This window comes from Salvia miltiorrhiza, chromosome 4 (assembly GCF_028751815.1).
Source record: "Salvia miltiorrhiza cultivar Shanhuang (shh) chromosome 4, IMPLAD_Smil_shh, whole genome shotgun sequence".
In the NCBI taxonomy this organism is placed as follows: Eukaryota; Viridiplantae; Streptophyta; class Magnoliopsida; order Lamiales; family Lamiaceae; genus Salvia; species Salvia miltiorrhiza.
In genome coordinates this window covers 44,349,834-44,370,163 of record NC_080390.1, presented here as the reverse complement: position 1 = coordinate 44,370,163, position 20,330 = coordinate 44,349,834, and the positions used below count along the sequence as shown (strand labels likewise).

The 20,330-nt window shown below is 36.5% G+C and overlaps 2 protein-coding genes across 2 annotated transcripts; both read right to left on the bottom strand.

Annotated features, from left to right (window-relative positions):
• Window positions 1-4,922: 4,922 nt before the first annotated feature.
• LOC131021916 (U-box domain-containing protein 21) lies at window positions 4,923-6,683 on the bottom strand. The gene has a single exon (XM_057951255.1). The coding sequence runs from the start codon at window positions 6,433-6,435 to the stop codon at window positions 5,146-5,148; it is 1,290 nt and encodes a 429-aa protein (XP_057807238.1). The 5' UTR covers window positions 6,436-6,683; the 3' UTR covers window positions 4,923-5,145.
• Window positions 6,684-12,280: 5,597 nt separating this feature from the next.
• On the bottom strand, window positions 12,281-20,030 carry LOC131023490 (uncharacterized). The gene is made up of 9 exons (XM_057953033.1): window positions 19,629-20,030; window positions 15,408-15,452; window positions 14,582-14,661; window positions 14,437-14,476; window positions 14,230-14,337; window positions 13,831-13,911; window positions 13,456-13,549; window positions 12,676-13,010; window positions 12,281-12,588 (listed from the first exon to the last, which is right to left on the bottom strand). The coding sequence occupies exons 1-9, from the start codon at window positions 20,028-20,030 to the stop codon at window positions 12,472-12,474; spliced, it is 1,302 nt and encodes a 433-aa protein (XP_057809016.1). The 3' UTR covers window positions 12,281-12,471.
• Window positions 20,031-20,330: the final 300 nt, after the last annotated feature.

Sequence of the window (20,330 nt, the reverse complement as noted above, 5' to 3'; positions counted from 1 at the left end):
TTTAAATTAAAGCATATAAAATCTATATATATATATATATATATATATATATATAATTTTCCTTAATTTTCATTCATTCTTATTTTTTTCTAAATTTTTAATCAATTTCTATATCTAAAAACCATTAAATAATATGAGAACCATTAAATAATATGGGAAGAATTAATTTGCTTAACACATCTCTTCCAACGTCAATTTGTTTGCTTCATAGTATCTGCACAAATCTCTATCTCACCGGATATAATTTATATTTTATTAATTTTTTATTTTATCACGAATTTAAATATATTTTATGATAAGAAATACTTAAGGAAAATTCCACAAGCAATTAATCACAGCAAATAGTTCAAGTCCATTAAATCAGTAATAATAAAAATAAGAAATTGACGTTCGTTTATCAATTATAAAATGATGTTTCACAATAACAACTAAAATTTCGTCCCGATCATATTAATTTTTAATACATATAACTACAAACGGATATAAGTTTAATTTGACTCAAATATAAATAAATTCTATTAGAAAAAAAATCTTTGACAAATCAACTATTCTTATATTCATCTATAGAAAGGTGTAACATTAATTTTATTTTGTTCACCTTCTTCATGATCCTTCCTTGTTTTTTGTTTAGATTATACGTTCGTGGAACAATCCTCAGCTACAAAAGATATGAATATAGTATAACTGTTATTTCCGACTTGTGGAGATTTGTGGTTGTTTTAGGAGGTAACTTTTGACGGATACTCCCAGTGCCACCTAAGGAAAGTCGGCATGACATGATGCATGCCTCCATAAATTCATCTCAACTTTGGAATACATGTCAAGTTCTCAAGTTAACTAAGAATATGAGATTACATGTATTTTATTCTATCTTAATACATAATTTAATAAATTATATTAACATGCATAATTTATTCATATTATAAATTAATCTCAATTAACTGAATATTATTTTAGTATTAAGTAGTGGTCAAATCTTTTATTTTTTACCTATGAATTTTGAAGTTAAAAAAGTGCAATATTCAAGACAATCGCATGATGAATTCGATAGAGATTTAAATATTTGTAAAATTAATAATATTGTATTTAATGTTATATTTAAATAAAAGTAATTGCTTAATCATTTGATAAATATACATTTTGATTTTGAAAATACATATCACATATAATTATTTTTTTAATAAAAAATCAGGCAAATGCTTGTGGTTCTAATGCAGAAGAAATCAAAAAAAATTGTAGAATGAATACTTAAAGTAGATGTCGATACTGTCGGTGAAAGTCTATGGAGAATCTGATGTGACATTATCGAAAGATATTTTTATACGAGATGCAACAAATCTTATTACAACCATAGTAGAGAACACATACCCTGACGTAATTATTAAGTCATGTCTCTAATGTCTACCAAAGAAAGGGTTTATCTAATTTCAGACAACATTTGCAAAGAAAATGGACAAGTTGACCTTGATGAAGAAGTACTCTGGGTTGAATATCTTAACACGATCAAGTGTTCATCATTTCTTATTCATGGAATTGAATTGAAAAAGAGATGCATAATCATGATTCTTAGAAATATTGATTCATCTAATGAGCTTTGCAATGACACTAGGCTCATAGTAACTCAGCTTAGGGATTAATATGTAATTGAATGCAAACTCATTTTAGGAAAAAATACAGGCAATAAATTTCCTATTGTCCAGAATAATTATGAGTCAACTGGATTTCACTAAATTTCGCATTCGGTTCCAAAGAAGGCAATTTTAATAGGTCTAAAGATTTTAGTAAGTGATGAAAATGGTCATACACATGACACAACAATTAACCTGGTGTATGATGAAATTTTCGAAAGATTATATATGAGGTAATTATAAATTTAATATTTTATTCAGACTTTGTAAGTTGAAGTCATCACTGATACTCCCTCTGTCTCACAAAAACATGAACAAATGAGAGTGGCACGGGCGTTAAGAAATGTTAGTTGAAAACTATTGTGAGTGGAAAATGGGTCCCACTTTATAAAGTGTTGTGAGAGTAATGAGTTAATTGAGGAAAAGTAGTGGTGAGCCATGATGGTATTTTTGTGAATAAGTATGGAAAGAATGGATAGAAAATAAGGGGATAATGCACAAAAATGGAAATGCTTATGTTTTTGTGAGACACCCCAAAATGAAAAAATGTCCATGTTTTTGTGAGACGGAGGGAGTATTATTTAATTCATTTTATTATTATTATTATTATTATTCAATGACTGGTTGCAGCTACATACATCTACTTTAGGTAAATTTCAAAGAAATATTGCAATGTCTGTGTTAAAATTTTGTGGATGAGTACTCTGTTTAGTTATACATTTTATAAGACATTTAATTTAGGCCAATTTCAAATAAAAGTTACTAATTTTACATTTTAAAGTTATTTAATTTAATAATTTATTTCAAGTGAAATGAAATTCATAAATAAAATATTATATTAAATAATTACACAACAAATTTATATAATAATGAATTTCCATCGAATTTCGACGGACCACTAACTAGTTGAAATTGAAAACAAAATCCAAGTCTGCAAAAATTGATGAAACATAACGTGTGATTGATATTTCTCATTGATTGGAAATATAAAAAAGCCCGAAACCCTTATTAATATTTAGAGCGCACTGAAACCCTCTATAGATTAACAGATTTGATTATTAAATTTTTAATTGATAAAGCTCAGATTCAGGAGCTAATTTCTCTCATCAACAAGGTTCATCTGATCGAAGGAAAAAAGGATGGCTGGAAATGGAAACCGGTGGCAAATGGAAGGTTCTCGGTTAAATCGGCATACAAAACCCTGTGCATGGCAAAAAACAGAAATTTGCAGAACAACGACAAGCCGGAATTCGATTTGATATGGAAAGCACCGACCATTCACAAGGCTAAAACCACAGCCTGGAAAGTCTTGAATGGTCGAATGGCCACTTGTGATAACCTCATTAGGAGACAGATTCCCATTCCAAGAGAGGAAGCTCTGTGCTGGTTATGCAAGAGGAGTTCGGAAAGCATCGCTCACCTTTTCTTCTCGTGCCAAAAAGCCGCTGAAATCTGATTTGATCTCGTTCGATGGCTCGGAAAACAGACAACGCTTCATTCAGAAGCGAAAGATCATCTTTTCGCTTTTGTCAATCTGGGAAACAAAAAGGAAAAACAGTTTTTCACCGGTGTTTGGATATGCACGGTTTGGTGCTTATGGAAAGGAAGAAAAGAAGGCAAGTTCAAACAAGGAACATGGCAGAAAGATAAGATGATCGCCGAGATTAAGTCGAGGCTTTGGGGTTGGATGGAGGCGTACAAGATCCCGGCAAATGTCTCCGATTTCAGGACCTGGTTCTCTAGTGCTCATCTTCACGGTTAAAGTCGTCCCCAGGAGATGTTTTGCTCACTTTTCCCTCTGGGCTTTCACCTCTTTTCTTTTCTGTTTCCGATTTGGCATTTCTGTCTTCGGTTCTCTTCATGTTCGGCACCTCTGATGCCACCCCTCTCTTTCTAATAAAATTTTACCTTTTCTGATAAAAAAAAAAAACTAATCTATTACTATTATAAAATGTATATTTCCCTACAAATTGTGACATATTTACCTATAGTACCCTTAGGGGCTGTTTGATATGGGTTTATAGGTAGGATAAATTAAATTAATACAGATTAGTGTGATGTTTGATATCATGTTATATTAATGTGGTCAACTCCTACTTAATCCCACTTCCACATACTATTTTGTGGGAATAATCCATACTACTAAACCCCCCCTCCCATCGGATAACTTTAGTACTGCGAAGTTGGATAAAAATTCTGCTACCCTTCCTCACGCATATCGATGCAAATGCCCAAACCCAATATATTAAATGGGCTTTGATGGAGGACACACATTGTATTTTTAAAATTATATGAGGATAGTTTTGGTATTAGATAATATAATCCAACATAATCCTATGGATATCAAACACAATATAGGATTAAGTAGCCATGATATCAAACACCCATGAAATAGTATAAATCCACACTAATCCACACTAATTTCTCAAGATAATTTTAATCCTAATCAATCCTAAACTGCAAATCAAGCGGCCCCTCAACTTATTTTAATTTCTAAATAGTTTGGTAATTTAATAAATTTTTATTAGTATTATAAATATCCATTTTGTGATCTATATTATTTAAATTCATATTTGCGTGCGTACCGTTTAGCTAGTAGAAAAGAACATCTTACTAGTATTATCATAATATAAAAATAATAGTTGCACAAATTGAGGAAAATTATTTTTAGTTTACTTGTTTTAGTAAGAAATACATATATAAATTATTTTTTAAAAATATATATATATATATATATATATATATATATATTGAAATGTGAACTTCTAATTTATTTCTATAATTCTTTTTCTAAAATATTGTACACCCTAGCGCTAGCTGGCAAAGTCCAATATTAGGAATACTTTGTATAATTGTATCTCTAGTTTGTTTTACCTCAATACATATAATACTCGTTAATTAAGAAAGATATATTACTATATTTTTTGAGCTCAAAGATTTAAAATTTGAATCTCATCAATCTTGTAAATTATGCACGTCTCATGTATGATTTTCAAAAAAAAATTATCTTTTTTAAATAATTTGTAGACTATTGCACGTACGGGAGCTGGTTTTTACCATACCAACGAACACATCCATAGCAACATGGAGTTTCCTCGTCATAAAAAAGTAGAGAGCCAACAAAATTTTCGATTGCATAAAATTAGAATTAGATTTAATTTAATAGGGGATTCGAACTCAAAACATCATGTCTAGACTCCTCATGCATAGACACATGCGCGCGTGCGCATTCAAAAGGAAAATAAGGTGTACTGTATCTTATGTCATCACAGAATTAGGTCCGAGTCCAAAATGTCAGGCCTTGGCTTGGTATGAGCAAACAATATTTAATTGATAAGTTACTCATACAGACAAATCTACGCCCAAACATAGAATCATACTCCATCTTTTAATTCTAGTTTTCCCCCATATACCACACACGAACAGTGTAAATACTGGTGAGTATTGATTTCTCTCGATTCCTGTACATTCGAATCGAAGAAAATACGTAAAAAGAAATAGATATGTGATGCTGTAATTAAGCTGGGCTTTTGACATATTTGAATCCCATAGATGAGTCAAAGCACTGAACCTTGTTTGTATACACATTCATAAACTTGAGCAACTCACTCGCCTTCTCCTTTGTTTTGGCAGCACAGCCAAGTTGCAGCAGCACCAACAGCTTCTGGAAAGCCCCAACTGCCACCGCCTCCACCAGCCCTTCCTCATTCCCTCCCAAGCACACCTTCCAGAGGCTCGAAACGCAACTCTCCGTCGCCCTATCTGAGACGCGCAGAATCTTCTTCACCAATATAGGGATGGTCAGCGCGTTCCCCCACGCGCTCTCTTTCCCTTGTTCCGAGCTGCACATTTCGTCCAAGACGGCCAGCGCCTTCTCGCATGCCTTCTTACTGGCATGCCCATCCACGAGAATGTCGAGAAGCAACGCAAGCAGCCCTAATTGGACAAACCTCGATCTCATCTTTTCATCTGAGACCATCATCATGTGGTGAATGATGACTAGGCATGCCTGCGTCGTGCGAGGGCAAATCGGTACTTTCACTACTTGGAACAGCGTCTCCTCAATCCCCATTAGTCCTTCCACTACACTAGCTCCATCATCAGAATTAATCAGGAGCTCTTTCAACACCAAAATGGCGTCTCGCCTCGAGGCGAGGTCGTCGCCCATCAAGAACCGCGCCATGCAACGTAGCGTGGCCGGCGATTTCAGCTTGGAAACTCCGAGAGGGAAGCTCCATGTCAATGCAGACAACATCTCCTTGAGCAGATCCGCATGTTTCTCCATTGAAAATCGCGCCAGCGCCTCCATCATCTCTGCCCCGATCCCTTTCTCCACGAGGCATCGCCTGTTGCGGTCGCTCTCCTTAGCCCAATTCTTGATTTTTGTCAACAGTTCTCGGCACTTTCTGTCGTCGCCGCCTCTCACGGCCGCCGCCATTCTCGAGCAGATGTCGGAAACCTCGTACGGGTTGATGGGAACCCTAGGAGTTGGGATCCTCTCAACTCCGTGGGATTTGTTGTCGACGCACCACTCCTGGATCATCTTTCTCAATGCGTGATTGGGGATTTGATCCGAGTTTCTCAAGACTTGGTTTGTCACGGGGCAAGTCACGTTCCCCGCGTCGAGCCACTTGTCGATGGACTCCCGGTCGTACGTTATGCCGGTGGCCAACGACACCGGGTCCTTCATCAACTCCAGAGAAATGGGGCATTGGAAATGAGTGGGAACGCGGACTTCTCTACCTGAATTTATTTCATCTCGCCGGTTGCTTTTTCCCCCGCGCCTCCGCCTCCACAACGAGCTCATGATCTACAAAAATATGTATAATTTGTTTTAGAAAATATTTGAATCAATTTGATGAATATGTTTGTTGTATTGGGGAATAATATGATTTTGTGTTAACTTGTTGTTATACCAATATAAGTAATGTGTGTGTGAGTGTATATATATATATATATATATGTTGTAAATTATGATATGGGAATTAAAGGGACAAGCATGGGTCAAAGGTAATGTTAAAATATGTTTGAATTAGGGGAAAAGAGAGAATTAGGAATTAGGAGAGATTCAAAAATCGTGGGATTGGAGGAAGGTTTAACGTTTGTATAGTATTTGAATTGAACGTTTGACTGTTGAATAAATGAAAATGAAAGTCGTTTTTGTTTCCTATATAAATATAGGGGAAAAGAGAAAACAAAAGTGTGACTGTGTGACAGTTGCCTAAGATTTGACTTGTTGACTCGGTCAGGGTTCAGGCGTGGGCAACTCCACGGTGGTGGACCGGAATTTTCTATTTTGTTGTTGAAAAAGGAATCGATAAGTTGAATTGGATCTATATTTAGCTTGTGTCATTTCACGAGCCATTTTTTTTTTCTTTCAAAATTTGCATTTTCAACGATATGATTAAATCGAAAATGTGAATTACGTTTCTGTTTGTGACAAGTTCAAATAAAATATGAAGCTCGCTTTTTAATTACTCCCTCCGTCCCACGAATCTTGACACGTTTTCCTTTTTTGGCCGTCCCATGAATCTTGACACGTTTCCTTTTTTGGCAATAATTATTATCTTCTTCTCCTACTTTATCACCTTTATTATATTCTCTCTCCTACTTTATCACTTTTATTACCTTCTCTCTCCTACTTTATCAATTTTATACTTTATTAATTACACACTTAAAACACTAATCTACAACTTCTTAATTCCCGTGCCGAACCCAAACGTGTCAAGACTCGCGGGACGGAGGGAGTATTTGATATCATTGTTTTAAATACCACATAAATTAATTAGGGAAGTATTAATTAACTTTGTATTAGAAAATTATGATTAATCATAAAATTTACCTATATAATTTTGTATTCAACATTTGCAACCTAATTTTCTATCATATATATATATGGAAGAGATCATATGGAACATCTTCCCTTAAATAGTATTCCTTTCGTTCAACTAAGATTGTCTCATTTCTTTTGAGCACGATTATTAAGGATGAAATTGTACCTATCCAACAATCAATTGTCTCGGCCACACACAAAAAGAGTAAGCAGTGATACTCAAAGAAAATCAAGCGGAAAGTAAAGAACACAAGACACCAACAATGATTAATTACCCAGTTCGGTGATAACACACCTACGTCTGAGGGGCCACGCTCAGTTCCAACAGTTCACTAGTGAAGATAAGAAATACAAAGGACTTACACGCGAAGACTCGATCTTCCTAGCCTCTATTTCTTCCCAAACCTTCACCTACGTGAACAAAATAAGAGCAAGATAGAACTTACTCACAGAACGTGACTGCACCTCAATCCACGTTCAAATCAACAACAATAAACACTCCAACAAGCTGGAGTACTACAGATGAACGAACATAAACCCAACACACGCTTCCACAGGAAACTAGCAGGAATCAACAGCACACTCACACACGAACTGTATGCTCTCATACTACACGAAAATACTCTCTCAAAATAATGAGAATAACAAAGAAAGCAGCAACCATTCGAAATGTCTTCATCACCAATAAATAGCCAAACCCTAGAAGAAGTTTGGGCTCTTGAAAGTATGGGCTCTTGGCGGGCTGCAGGCTCCAGACGGAGGCTCATTGAAGGGATTACTTGAAGCGGCACTGAATAGGGTTCATAAAAGCCCTAGGAATAAAGACTCCTTAGCAAACTTGAAGGTCCAAGCCTATCTCAAACTAAAAACCCGTAGAGAGAGAAAAACTGTCAGACAAGAGACTGAAGAAGCAACTCTGGTAGAAACAGTCCGAGAAACTCCTGAAGAGACTCACTTTAGTCTACACAATGACAACTAAAAATAGAGTATAGAAATACTCTAACAATCTCCCCCTTTGTCATTGGTGTAGACAAAACACAACTCTGCACAACTCATGAAGCACAGCAGAAAACGAAACAGAGTTATCATTAATACTCCCCCTCAATGTCATCAGCACTACTCCCCCTCAAAGCATACAACCAAAAGCAAACCATAAGCACAAAAAAAAAATATACTCCCCCTTTTTGTCACAGCAATGACAAGGGACGCCCATAACAGAGATGAACACACCCAACATCCAAGATCAAAAATCACGCTCAAATAAAACGGGGACGCCATAAGCATCAATAATAAGAGACTGAGTCACCAAAAAGAAATCCACTTTAGCATCACATGAGTTAATAGTGGTCCAAAAACAACAATCTTGATCAGATTGGATTTTGCTTGATAACAGATGCTTGATGAGAAAATTCACGATCTTCAGAAAGATAGAACATCGGAGGAGACTTTTGATAAAGCACGAATATAAATTGATACCTTTGCTAGAACTCCTCAAACAGCAGCAAGGTACCCGTGCTTGATGAACAGATAGTCATAAGATGCAGGGCCCAAGTCTTTCATGCCAAGTTTTTGTAAAATCTGTGTAGGCCTTGAAACACGAGTTGTCAGTCGTGACAACATAACAATTATCACTTGATCGCTTTCCAGTAATGAACACTTTCTCACCATTCTTCACAATGCAGTTATCCTTGTCGAAGCTAACACTCATTTTAATATCACAAATCTGACTGATGCTGATTAAATTATCTTTTAATCCATTGACAAGCATAACATTCTTGAGCTTCGGCATACCTGGAATATTTAAAGTCCCTTTTTCCAATAACTTTCACCAGAACACCATCTCCAAAAGTGACTTCTTCATCTGCCACAGCATGAATATCTTCAAGATATTTGCATCTCCTGTCATATGATTAGAACAACCACTATCCAGATGCCATGAGTGTCGAAATTCAGACCTCAATGAATTTTGAGCCACATAACTCCTGTTCATCATTGGTTGATGGTTTTGTGAGTTTCTCATGTTGATCTTGATGTCACGAAGAAAGAAACGACATCTGGGTCTGATATGTCCGTGCCTTCCACAATAGTGACATGTAGGAATAAAGGCTCGATTATGATTCTTCTTAGGCGGCAGATTTCTATAAGTCGCTGGCCTGTGAGTGTTTTGAGGAGGTGGACGATTTGTTTCTTTGGTTGGGATATCATTACTTTTAACACCATCATTTTTAGGAACCCAACCTTTTCCTTGAAATCCCAATCCAGTCTTGTTGCCAGCATCACGCCCATGTCCAAGTATCTCGTCCAGCTTGTCTGTTCCATAGTTCATCATCTTGACCAGCTTTTGTTGATGCTCCAATTCTCCCATCTTCGATTCCATGGTCTGCTTAAGAATGTCAAGTTCTGTCTTTTGCTTCTCATACATCTCCTTATAATCATCGCGTTCTCTGGAAACATCATTAAGTTGCGTTGAGAGAGACTTGTTTAATTCCAGCATCGCTAAACATTTCTTATAAATCATCTCATAATTTTTCGCCAGGTAGCTTTTCATCAAGTTCCTCATTGTCACTTCCAGTCTCTTCCATAGTAGCAACGTCCAGAGAGACTTTGGCAGAAACTTCCTCCACTTTCGCAGCATAAGCAACAGTTTTCTCTTCAGTGTCTGAATCAATCTCAAGTTTCAGAGGATCATCCTTAATCTCCTCCTTCTTAGAAAGATCAGTAGAGCTTAGAAGTGCAACCGGTTCATCCTCTGAATCGCTCCCACTGTCATCCGTTTCATCATCACTTTGAGATGCATTGAAGGATTTATTTTGCTTCTTCAATGTATTCGCACATTCAGCTTGAATGTGTCCATAACCATGACATTCATGGCATTGAATTCCAGATTTTGAAGCAGATCCTCGTTCATTCTTCCCTTGAGATAGTTGAAAACTTTTTGCATTCTGAAAACCTCTACCTCCATCATTTCTCTTTTTGAACTTGTTGAAAGCTTTACCAAAATTTTTGGTAAAAAGAGCAAGAGATTCAATTAAATCATCAGAATCATATTTGGTAGAGACCTTCTTGCTGTTTCCGGAATCAGCGACAAACGCAATACTCTTCTTCTTCTCAGTTCTCTCTGGCCGAAGATTCATTTCGAACGTCCTTAAAGAACCTATGAGTTCTTCAAGCTTCATATCACTGACGTCTCTTGCTTCATCTATGGCAGTGAGTTTGTAGTCAAATCTTTCAGGTAGAGCACGCATCACCTTTCGCACAAGCTTTTCCTCAGGAATTCTTTCTCCAAGAGAGAAACTTTCATTAGCAAGAGCAAGTAGTTTGCCATGAAAGATGCTAATATCCCCATTCTCGTCCATCCTCAGTTCTTCAAACTTCGTAGCAAGTTGCTGGAGACGCTGTTTTTTAACTTTAGAATTCCCTTCATACGTACTCATCAGCACATCCCACGCCTCTTTTGCATTAGCACAAGAGCAAACACCTCCATGGTAACTGCATTCTGGATTGAATTCAAAGCTTTTTGATTAGCGTTGGAAGCAGCCAATTCAATCGTCGTCCACTTGTTCCTGGGCTTGGGTTTCCCTTCCTCATCACATGGGGCAGTCCATCCTTCTTCAATCGAGGTCCAGGCCTTCTCATCAATAGCCCGAATGAAGGACATCATTCGCATCTTCTAGTAGATATAGTTGCTTCCATCAAGCAAATGTGGTCTTACAACTGATCCTCCTTCTCTTTGCAACGCCATTAAACACAAGAACACAGCAGCGGAATGAACAGGATAGATACACTAGGAATCAACACCGATAACTTGGGTGATCCCGCTCTGGTACCAATTGAAATTGTACCTATCCAACAATCAATTGTCTCGGCCACACACAAAAAGAGTAAGCAGTGATACTCAAAGAAAATCAAGCGGAAAGTAAAGAACACAAGACACCAACAATGATTACCCAGTTCGTTGATAACACACCTACGTCTGGGGGGCCACGCCCAGTTCCACTGGAGATAAGAAATACAAGGGACTTACACGCGAAGACTCAATCTTCCTAGCCTCTATTTCTTCCCAAACCTTCACCTACGTGAACAAAATAAGAGCAAGATAGAACTTACTCACAGAACGTGACTGCACCTCAATCCACGTTCAAACCAACAACAACAAACACTCCAACAAGCTGGAGTCACTACTAGAAAAACGCACATAGATAACGGATTTTATCCGTTATCTATGAGCAAAAAAAGCGTTGTGTATAGTGGTGTTATCTATTATAGGTGTCATACACAACGGTTTAAAAACCGTTATCTATGAAGGGAAAAGATAACAGTACAACCACACATACATAACGGTTATAAAACCGTTATCTATGAAGGGAATAGATAACAGTACAACCACACATACATAACGGTTATAAAACCGTTATTTATATTGATTATACATAACGGTTTTCGACTGTTATGTATTATAATTTATCCGTTATCTATTCCATAATATATATTTTTTCATATTATAGTTAACAGTTTTTTATACTTTTTATAACGGTTTAAACCGTTATCTTTGTAAGAAAAAGATAACGATTTTCCACTGTTATGTATTAGAATTTATCCGTTATGTATTATGTAATATTTTTTTTTTCCATATTATAGTTAACAGTTTTTTATACTTTTTATAACGGTTTAAACCGTTATCTATGTAAGACATAGATAACGGTTTTTTGTACCTTTTATAACGATTTTAACCATTATCTTTAATATTTAATATTTTTTTCTCAATTTTTATGTTATTTATATCAAGAAATAAATAAATAACTTTAAAACAACAAAATGATAAAATCAACAATAACAATATTATATATTATCCAAAATATTCGTACATTATCATCCGAATGAACCAAGTATCAAGTATCTAAGATCATTACATATTTCGATTCACTTCCTGGCTTATCCACTCCGACAAAGTCCTCATCGACCTCTCAAAGGCTTCCTTCGCGCTCATCTTCATCTTGATCTTCCTCCCTTTTAGAAAGTAACATCCCTTGATAACATACAAACATATACGCCACTTGTCAAATACTCAGTTATATGAAAGAGAGAAAAGGTACTTTCATGCATTCCCCTGCCAACATAGAGCCGAGGCTGTAGCACATAAACATAGAAACAAAAGTTACCACCTGTTTTTTTAATGAACAATACCATGAGAATATAATGTAACACACATCACACCTGGGACCACCACATCATTAGCATCACAATCTTATAATTGGACCTCTCAAGGAACCTACGAACGAAAGGAAAAAGGAACAGAAAGGCAGCGAGAAAATTTGGCGATAAGTAGATTACAACAGCCAAGATGAACAATGAAGGAGCCCTTGAGCTGTTGCCAAGCCAACTTTTGATAGTTTGAGCAAACCCAGGAGCATTCTTCCATGTATAAGCGTAGGTAACAGGCAGGATGACCACCCAAGCAGCAGCAGACACAACCTTTAGAATGTATCTTAACTTGACATGGAAGGACATGCTCTGCCTAGCTTTCCAACTCAGAATTACATCAAGGATCGCTGCAACAGTTATGCAGATAGATATCATGAGGAAGAAGCAAAATGGAAGTTTTGTTTCAGTGGGATCAGCTGAAAACTATCAGAAACCAATGACAAAATCATAGGTGAAGATCATATCTGGTTCACAACAGTATGTATTCCCAATAGTTGCATCATTGAAATGTTACCAAGGGCATGCCACGATGCATATGTGCATAAACTACAAAAATACCAGATTAATCCTCTCCTTGACATCCAAATGTCAAGTAAAAGGACCAGACGAAAATTTAAAGAAAGATTACATATCTGTCCACTGATACATATTAAAGAGAAGCATTAACATGTAATACTAGCACATAATCAGCTTGCAGGAAAAGTCATTCATCTAAGCATCATGAATATTTTAAGAGTTACAAACAAATACTATGAAAAAGACTTACTTTCAAATACAATGAAATCAATATACCTTGTCCAAGTTTCAATATTGCAGCAGTTATAAAGATGCTCAGTACTTTATTGAAAACACCATCTTCGAAAAGATTGCATCTCATTTTCAACAACTAAACCCCATTAACAGAAGAATCTCTTAATCTGACATTTCTTTGCAAGTAAACCAAACACGTCTCCTCAAAATAAAATGTCCAATCAAGCTATCAACTTAACTGGTCAAACTTTGCACCTCTCACTTATCCAAACTTATCTGTATTTTTCTAGAATATACTTTCCCAAAATAATAGTTCATGGAACAGAAACAAAAAAGAGCTTCTTGGAGATGATAATTGAAAGTTATATGGTTAGATTAATTTCAGTTTGGGTAGAAATATACGTACGAAATGGATACCTGTTGAGTCCCATTCGAAATTCCCTCCAAGGAGTTTGTGAGTTTTACCCTCCCATCAACGCTAGTAATAGCATTTTGGAACTACAAGGGGGAACAAACATTTATTGAATGTCAGTGGCGTCCACCATCACAATAAAGCTGCAAACTTTATATAAAGAAAAAATAATGGGAACATAATTTTAGTAAAGAGATTATGCTACAATATCAAACATCGGTCCCACATGAAAGTGTGGAATGGTATATAAGAGGAGGTCACAAAGTTACTAGAAGTGATAACAGATTCAACAAGACAACCAGATACCAATCACAATGAAACTAAATCAAGCAAATTATTAAGACCAAAGCACAAAATGATATGCTGAGGAAGAACAAAAGATGGACTAATTCTACAAGCTTTACCTGCACATTAATTGAATTCAACAAGGATGTTTCTTTGAGCATCAAATCTTTAATCTCCAACAAAGCATTATATGTATCATAGTGCTTCCGTGTTTGTCGGAGCTTTTTCTACAAACAAACAAATCTGTGTGCAGTTCAGCCTTATATATAAGCAAATAGCACAGAGATATAAATACTTATGATATTATTAAAATGCAAACTCTTTACCTGAATTTGAGTGTTAAGTTCAGAAAGTCGGAGTTCGTACCTGCATTGTTAATCAGAAGTTCAAACAAAGTGATGAAAACTGAGCAAGTAAGAATTTTGTGTTGTTAATTTCAAAAGTGATGGAAGAAGATGCTTAGGCGGGTACTGTATTAGTTCAGCCTGTGCTGGTACTTCATCAAGCTGCCGCTTTAGTAACACGATTGATCTTAGCTTTGTGGCGAGTTCCTATCATTGACAGAGAGAAAGCATCGTCAGTCTCGAGGAATTATCCATAAGTATCATCTCTGCTCAGATTAAATATCGATCATCTGAAAGCACATAGATACTACTCGATTAACACCACATAGATACTACTCGATTGAACCCACATAGATCACAACAAATAACTTATCAAATACTTGAGCTTATATAATGATTTAAAAGTTTACAGATTTAGGGTCAATCCAAAGTTGGTGGAATTCATTCCAAAGCCCCATTAATCTAGAAATTAGATAAAATCACCTGATTGGCCTTCTTGGCAAGATTCCTGAAAATGACAGAGCAATTCCCTTAAGCTATTCTGATTTAATAACCAATTTCTATCCGAACAATGCAACAAAATTCCCAGCAGTAATCAGAAGGAGAAAAACAGTTGGAAAATGGTAAAAAGAGCTGATTCAGATCTAGAAATTAAACTGTATAATTATGGAAATCTCAAAACAAATACACATCAAAATAACACCAAAATTACCGTAGAAACGTGGGCGGTTCCAACCAAATATACAATTGAGGATAATCGAATAACAAAGAGATAATTCAAAAACTTGAGCAAAATAGCTTGACAAAATTAAAAAATTTGAGCAAAATAGCTTCAGATAATTTAAAAAATTCGAGCAAAAGCCCTAATCTAAATCATATTGTTACCAACAAAGTTCAAAAATTAGGGATTTGGAATGAGATTTGCGTAAGGGATGAATAATTAGGGATTCTACCTTGGTGGTGGCTATTGTAGAAGGCGGCGGCGACAGCGGCGGCTCCTAGGGTCTGCGATTGAGAGCTCGACCGGCGACAGCTGCTAGGCCTAACGGACGGAGAGAGAGAGACGGGTGCGGTAGGTGGCAGACGGAGAAGCAAAAAGCCCGATCTGCTGCTGCTGCTGCGAGAAGAGCGGCGTCGGCGGAGGAGAGAGGTGGTCTGCTCGTGCTCGGTGGAGAGGAGAAGGGTGCTCCGCCGCTCGATCTGCTGCTGCGAGAAGAGCGGCGTCAGAGGCGACGCGATGCAGGGTGGGTGGGGGCAGGGGCGGTCACTGACTCACTGGCACCGGCGTCCGGTTGCTCGTGCAGCGTCGTCCGGCGCGGCGTCACCGGGGAGAGGCGGCGGGTGTGTTAGGAGTATTGGAGCAGAAGCTTGAAAATTAGATTTTGAGTTAGGTTTTGAATTTTACCTAATAAAAATATATATTTATGAAAAAAAATAATGTTAATACATAACAGTTATATAACGCATTTCTTAACGGTAAAAAAACTGTTTGTAAAAAAGTGTTAATAGATAACGGTTGACGTAACGGTTTATCAAACCGTTATGTATGTAACTAATAGATAACGCTAAAAGATAACGGATTACATCATACTGTTATCTATTGTTATGGATAACACTACATAGATAACGGATTTCTTCAGAACCGTTGTCTTTTCTAGAAAATGCGCTCATACATAACGGTTTTTTAAAAAAACCGTTATGTATGAAGTGTTATGTATGTGAAATTTTGTAGTAGTGAGTACAGATGAACGAACATAAACCCAACACACGCTTCCACAGGAAACTAGCAGGAATCAACAGCACACTCACACACGAACTGTATGCTCTCCTACTGCACGAAAATACTCTCTCAAAATAATAAGAATAACAAAGAAAGCAGCAACCATTCGAAATCTCTTCATTACCAATAAATAGCCAAACCCTAGAAGAAGTTTGGGCTCTTGAAAGTATGGGCTCTTGGCGGGTTGCAGGCTCCAGACGGAGGCTCATCGAAGGGATTACTTGAAGCGGCACTGAATAGGGTTCATAAAAGCCCTAGGAATAAAGACTCCTTAGCAAACTTGAAGGTCCAAGCCTATCTCAAACTAAAAACCCGCAGAGAGAGAAAAACTGCCAGACAAGAGACTGAAGAAGCAACTCTGGTAGAAACAGTCCGAGAAACTCCTGAAGGGACTCACTTTAGTCTACACAATGACAACTAAAAAATAGAGTATAGAAATACTCTAACAAAGGAGAATATAATTGGTGTAGTATAAGTGTGTAAAGGTGTGAGGTCATATTATCATTACCAAATATAGAAACATGACAAGATCAATGGGACAATTCAAAAAGAAAAATAGGACAAGATCAATGGGACAGATGGAGTATATAGAACTCAATCTCATCCATCCATCCTTTTGATCCTAGGCTAATTTCATCCCTTCTTTTTAATTCTTTTAACTTAAAAATCTTATAGTAAGGATAATATGGTCAGATTTTGTTTATTCTTCACGTGATTTCCTCCTCCTTCTTCTTCTTTTCTTCTTCTCCTGAGTTGCGCAATGCGCCGCGGCGTGACGGTAGACGATGGTGTCTGATGCGCAGCGACGACAGTGGTGGCAGCAACCACTGACGAGTTCTCATATAATGATTTGAAAATATATTGTGGTTGTGGTTCGATAGATAATGAAATTTTGATAGAAAATCGTGGGATCGATAGATATGGAGGCTATGGTGGTGGTTTATGGCGGAGATTGTGTCAATAAATTAATCATGCATATTATGTCAATAAACCCTGCATATCGTGTCAACGAATCATGCATGCATCATTTTTTCCTAAAATCTGCTATATTTAAACTGAACTATGCATTCATGTAAACTGAACCATGCATATTGCGTCAATGAATCTTCCATATTATATTAATGAACCATGCATCTGGTGTCAATGGACCCTGCAAACACCAAAATAGAACCATGCATGACTAACTGCAAGAACCATGCATATGATAAAACAGAATACTGCATATTGCACAACAAAACAATATAAAGCTTAACCATACATATTGTGTTAATGAACCATGCATATTGTGTTAATAAATCATGCATGTTGTAGGGTTCATCGACACAAATATTACTAAGCTTTTTCCTCAATAAGAATCCTCGTAGTTTGACCGTTGACTACCAAAATTACAATTTGTGACTATTACGTGCCTATATATTCATTTTAATTAGACAAAACGTATCTTTATTTTTCTCTTTTGACGGGGACAAACCTCATAATTTTTTTTGTTTTTCTAAGAATTACAAGAGGTATCAATTATATAATTAAATAAACTATTTGTATAGGCGGAATTTCTACATCACATAAAGGTGGAAAAATAATCGCATGCATAGTGGAAAAATAACCGCACGCAAGTAAGAGCACTATACACGAAGGTGGAAAAATAACCGCTTGCGTGGTGGAAAAATAACCGCACGCAAGCGGGACCACTATCCACACAAATGTAAAAAAATATACTCCCTCTGTCCCAACGAAAGCGGTGCGCTTCTTTTCTTCACCGGATTTAAGGAGAATAAGATTGTAGTGTAAAAGTGTGTAAAGGTGTGTGAGACCACATTGTTTGTAGTGTAAAATTATTACCAAAAAAGAAATGCTCTACTTTCGTTGGGACAGCTCAAAAAGGAATACGCACCGCTTTCGTTGGGACGGTTCAGAAAGGAATACGCACCGCTTTCGTTGGGACGGAAGAAATATATTTTTAAAGTAGACGCGATGAGATATGTATTTTCAATATTATAATAAAAAAAAACACAATACCACTAAGTACATTTTTGTGCTTATCCCCTTTCATTTAAAATATTTTAATGAGGTCAATAAATTTTGAGTAGCGTGGTGTAGTGGGTGTATCGTAGATCTTTATTGTGCATAATTTTTTTTTTTTTAAATTGTTTCACCCAAAAAAAGAAAGAACACACTCACACTCTAGCCTTCTAAGTGACTCGAACTCCTGACCTATTGATTGGAGGAGAAACGTCTTACCAACAGACTGCGCTTCATTGTGCATATTATTTCCATTTCATTAATTAGACTTTTTAATTATTAAATTATCTTTCGGTAAACTTGCAGTATCTCATTAAGTCTTTTATTGGTTTGATGTATTTGTTTTGTGACTGTTGAATTTTGAAGTCTCCGTATCAAGTCATCTGGGCTTTGGTTTGGTTACTAGAATGGTAAATTACGTGAGTTTTGATGTGTTTTGCTGGTATGACTATTTAGTTTATTAGAAGATTATTTGAGTTTATCTTTCATGTTATCTTGAGGTAATAAGGGAGAGAAGTGTTTCAATTAAAAATAATATGGTGTTACAACAACTGTTCCTTTCAGAAATCCTTCATATTTGTGACTATATTAATCACATGTTTGATTATGGAGTATTAATTTGAACTCTGATGTGATTTTACTCGTCTCGCTTCATTTGGGCTGTGCTAATTTCGGCTTACTAAACACATGAATTGGTAACATAAAACGTGAGGAATATTTAGTAGCTAGAAAATAGAGGGGAAATTGTGCACGTGTATTTTCCTTAATTGTGTTTCCACACATCAAGTCTAAAAGCACTATCACATTCCAATAGAACCATGTGACCACTTTTAGACCCCACCGAAGCGAAAAAAAAAAAAAAAAAACACCCAAGCATCCCTTTTTAAGAACAAGCATCCCTTTTTAAGAACCACGTTATATATTTAGTGCTCGTTTGGTTCAAGTAGAGGAATAGAAAGATAATAGAATTAAATAAAGTAGTGGAATGGTAACAATAATTATTATTTTTAGTGAGTGTTTGGTTAAACAATGGAAAGAAATTATTAGTAAGAGATTGAGTTACCTTCAAGTAAGGATAATGGTTAACTCATTACTCAAACCAAACGACAAGTAATGAATTCAATTAATTGAATCCATTTTCAACCTCTAAAAATACCCAACCAAACGTGGGCTTATTTTGAGAGGCAAAAGCTCATTTATCCGTACCGTATCGGATTGAGAAGTAACTAGGAACTATGACGAAAAGTTATTTTCTCCATATCATTATATTCTTAAAGGAAATAGCTAAACAAACTAACTCGCAGGCAGCCAAATTAGCGAAACACCCCATATGACAAAAATCAACCATAATAGTATTCTTAGTGTGCTAAAACACTTCCCAAAGCTTATCGCTAAGGGACTCATACCCATTGTATGTGTCGTGAAGCACGTGAGCAACAAGGATGGAATCAGAGAAGACAACAATCGGCTCCAAGTCGCTCTCAAGACAGAAACATATGCCAAACATCATAACATAAGTTGCCCATAAGAATAGAAGTGTATATCCCACCAGACGACTCACGACTGCCACAATCGACCCCAACCAATTACGCACCATAAAATCAATTCCCACACGATTCCCTTTGTCACGCCATGCAACGTCAACATCCAGGCTGAAAAACCTCCTTTCGTGGCGCCGTCCAAAACCTGTCTCCCTCGGGAGGAATGCGTTGCACAATGGTGAGTTTCTGTCAAGCTTCCTGATAGTTTGACAGCAATGCCAATAGCTCAGTCCCATGAACCTGAGACTTCGCATAGCATGTTTAGCTTCACAATGAATACGCCAAACCTCACATAGACGTATGAATCAACACAACGCTCCACAAACTACACTCCACCCTTCCCACGAATAGTGAGACATGTATCTTCCAAAGAGAGCTTCATGTCAAAATAATTGACTTAGATGGTGTTTGGCTGAGCTTATAAGCTTTTTAAAACAATTTATAAGTTGTTTATGAACTTATAAGTTCCTTCAAAGTGTTTGGCAAATAAGATCCCAAAGAGCTTATAAGCTGTAAAAATAAGCTCTAAGAGCTTA

What these genes read in the sequence shown, in the direction of transcription:
- LOC131023490 (XM_057953033.1), bottom strand. Translation starts at nt 20,030, where the DNA reads ATGGGACTGAGCTATTGGCATTGCTGTCAAACTATCAGGAAGCTTGAC. An exon ending in CTACAATAGCCACCACCAAG is followed by an intron (nt 14,662 to 15,407) that starts GTAGAATCCCTA and finishes TGTCAATGATAG; the next exon opens with GAACTCGCCACAAAGCTAAG. An exon ending in GCACAGGCTGAACTAATACA is followed by an intron (nt 14,477 to 14,581) that starts GTACCCGCCTAA and finishes TTAACAATGCAG; the next exon opens with GTACGAACTCCGACTTTCTG.
- LOC131021916 (XM_057951255.1), bottom strand. Translation starts at nt 6,435, where the DNA reads ATGAGCTCGTTGTGGAGGCGGAGGCGCGGGGGAAAAAGCAACCGGCGA.